Here is a 2,824-nt window from a genome sequence, read left to right on the forward strand (position 1 = left end):
GAAGCACGCTGGGAGTCCCAGAAGAGAGGGTAGCGCTAACAGGGGAAAGACTATTTATTGAGCTGCGAAGGAAATTGTAGTCTGCTTATTTCCTCCAAATTCTTCTACACAGGTCCAGGCTGAAGAGACTGTGTTCCCTGTCCAAATGAAGCAGCGTAAACTGAGCTGCTAGTTCCTTTGCATCCTCCAGCATCGTGCAGACTTTATCTGGCATGAAGTAACTCTGGGATCCATTTGCAATTGCAGGAATAACTATCTTATACACCAACAGTACTTTTCCATCCTGACTGGTTGTTGAATACAAATAATATTCTGGTGGTGCCCAATTATTTTTGTTGCAGTAATAATCCAAATGCATCACTGCAGAATTAAAATGATTGGATTTTAAAGAATACATACTAATTGGGGTAAGCTTTGTTCCAGGAAAAAAAGGATAAGTACATCTTTCAATCTCAGGGGGGCTTGGACTATGCTGGCCATTGAGACGAGCGGGAAGAGTTGGTGGCTTGCCTAGACTTTTGGAGTGGCTCTCTTCCTTGTTAGCATATACAAGTAGGTTTTCAGAATTGGGGCTGATCTGGCCATTAAGATGCTGTCGCCAAGTATTTTCCTTATTTACTGGCTTTGCCAGGGTTACCTCAATACTGGCTCCATCAATGCATTTTCCATTCATAACAGACATGGCAGCTACTGCATCTTCTCGGTTGAAAAAGTGAACAAATGCATAATCTCTAAGTTTCTTTACGCGTTCCACTGCACCAGGCTTGAATTTATTGAATTCTGCTTTAATTGTTTCCTCTGTAGTTGAGATCATCAGATTTCTTACATAGAGAACTTTAACTCTCTGCATGGTTTCCTCATCAACTTCCTTCTCTGGATCAGCCCAATCTACCTGAATGGTGTGGCCCCAGAGTTGAAATGTTCCTGAAAAAAATTGCATGAATTAACTTTAAGGTAACTAGAGCAAAGAGTACAAGTCTAAAGAGCGACATATAATAATTTCTCCAAGTAAACAGAAACTCAAACACATATCAATAAATCTGATTAACCACTTATGCCTATTCACACTAAAGTTTTTATTAAAGCAAACCTAATCAGAACTTATGACAGACTTTAAGTTGGTAAGACAAGACTTTAAAGATTAAATAATTAAAATAATGTTCTCTGGATTTTACGAAACATAATTAACCACGTTAAATACATATGAAAGTGTCAGAGTATAGACACGTTCAGTAATTGGCAAATGTAACTCATTTTGCAGGAACAATTTCTTGTACCTTATAGTCATTTAGTTTACTTCCGCAATAAAATAATTCTTCATTCCTTTTCATGTGGCATTATATAGCTTGATAATAATGTTCTAAACTTTACTGATTCTTTTTCAAATTTATAATGGGATTAATATGTAAAGTAATCTTTGAAAGGACTATCTTACCCGGAATCAGCTTTCTCCTGGCCATAGCAGCAGCTCTGTGGGACTCATACTCAACAAAGGCGAAACCACGGTTCTTGGTTTTGTCAGTTGCACTTGGATAAACAATCACATCTACAACACCTTCTGTAACTTTCTTCATTTCATCCAAAATTTCTTCCTTTTTCTTTTCTTTGGGAATTGCTCCAATAAATAATCTGCAATTATCCAAGCTTACACACACACCAATAAACTTCCCTGGTCGAATCTCATAATTGTTAAGAATCCGGATGGCTAATTGGGCTTCTTCTTTAGTAGTATACATCACAAATGCATAACCTCTATTTTCACCACTAAATTCCATCATCAGTCGAAACTCATATATCTTCCCAGCTCTTTCAAATACAGGAACCAGTTCATCTTCATACATATCACGAGGTATTTTTCCAACAAAAACTTCACAACCTCTAGGGGGAGGTGGACCTTCCCAACCTGAAAAATAAAGATAAACACAACAAAAAATAAATTCTACAAAGCTATATTCATAACTGAATCATTACTCACTCAACAAATTGTCTACAAACAGTATTCTAAGTATTGAAGTACAAAAACAAATGAAGTTCCTTCCCTTCTGAAGCTTACTGTAACAAAACTTTAGGAGACAGTATAAATGACAAAATTCTATGAGGAAAATACAGCCATACAAGAGGTGTCACTATTGATAAAATAGGTAAATCTCTGAACACCAAGTTTGTGCAATGACCTAAGTGAAGCAAAGAGTTAGGTATAATGATTATCAGGGAGAGGAGAAATCAAGAGAAAACTACACTACAGATGCCTTCCTGCCTAAAGTGTACTACATGGAGGAGAGCAGTAGCAAGGGCCGTAGCAACGGAGGAAACTAGAAGGCAGAGTTCTGTGTAGTCATTTTGAGAGTCTGAGCAAAGGGAATGCACTCTTAGAATGGTAAGGTACTATGCCTATTTGAATCTGTCCATGGAAATACTATGCCCTCCACTCACTGCTCCTTCAAAATCCTCCCCAAATGACTTGTCTGTAATGCCTATACTTTTTCCCAATGCTCCGAATCATAATTTATTTCTCAATCCAAACCAAGTTATTTCTCAACCACTTCTTAAATAAGAGCAACATTTTAAATAAATTCATCTCTCTCAAACCATAAATCATGGCTGAGACTGGTTGAGGTGCCTGTGATTACACCTCACCTAATGACTATGTTAAAGATTTAATTTAAACATGTTATAAGCAAACCCCCACCTGGAGGAGGACCACCAAATTTCCTTTGCCCATTTTCTTGGACCATGTTGTAGCCAGTCTTTTCCATCAGAGCCAGTAGTGCGGCTTCATTCTGAGTGCCAGTGCGTACTTTACTGCATCCATTTGTTCCATCGG

The 2,824-nt window shown here is 37.9% G+C and overlaps 1 protein-coding gene across 3 annotated transcripts in view; it reads right to left on the reverse strand.

Moving 5' to 3' along the window:
- The window catches only part of Rbm46 (RNA binding motif protein 46), a 61,717-nt gene that overhangs the window by 51,460 nt on the left and 7,433 nt on the right, over positions 1–2,824 (reverse strand). For 2 of the 3 annotated variants that reach the window (XM_031374175.1, XM_031374173.1), the window contains exons 3-5: positions 2,690–2,812; positions 1,436–1,903; positions 266–924 (exon numbers count right to left, since the gene is read on the reverse strand). In XM_031374175.1, coding sequence (XP_031230035.1) covers positions 266–924; positions 1,436–1,903; positions 2,690–2,812 — 1,250 coding nt within the window. Of the gene's footprint in view, positions 1–83; positions 925–1,435; positions 1,904–2,689; positions 2,813–2,824 lie in introns of all 3 variants that reach the window. The other variant, XM_031374174.1, reaches the window with a different exon arrangement.

The sequence above is a fragment of the Mastomys coucha genome, unplaced genomic scaffold (assembly GCF_008632895.1).
Source record: "Mastomys coucha isolate ucsf_1 unplaced genomic scaffold, UCSF_Mcou_1 pScaffold16, whole genome shotgun sequence".
In the NCBI taxonomy this organism is placed as follows: Eukaryota; Metazoa; Chordata; class Mammalia; order Rodentia; family Muridae; genus Mastomys; species Mastomys coucha.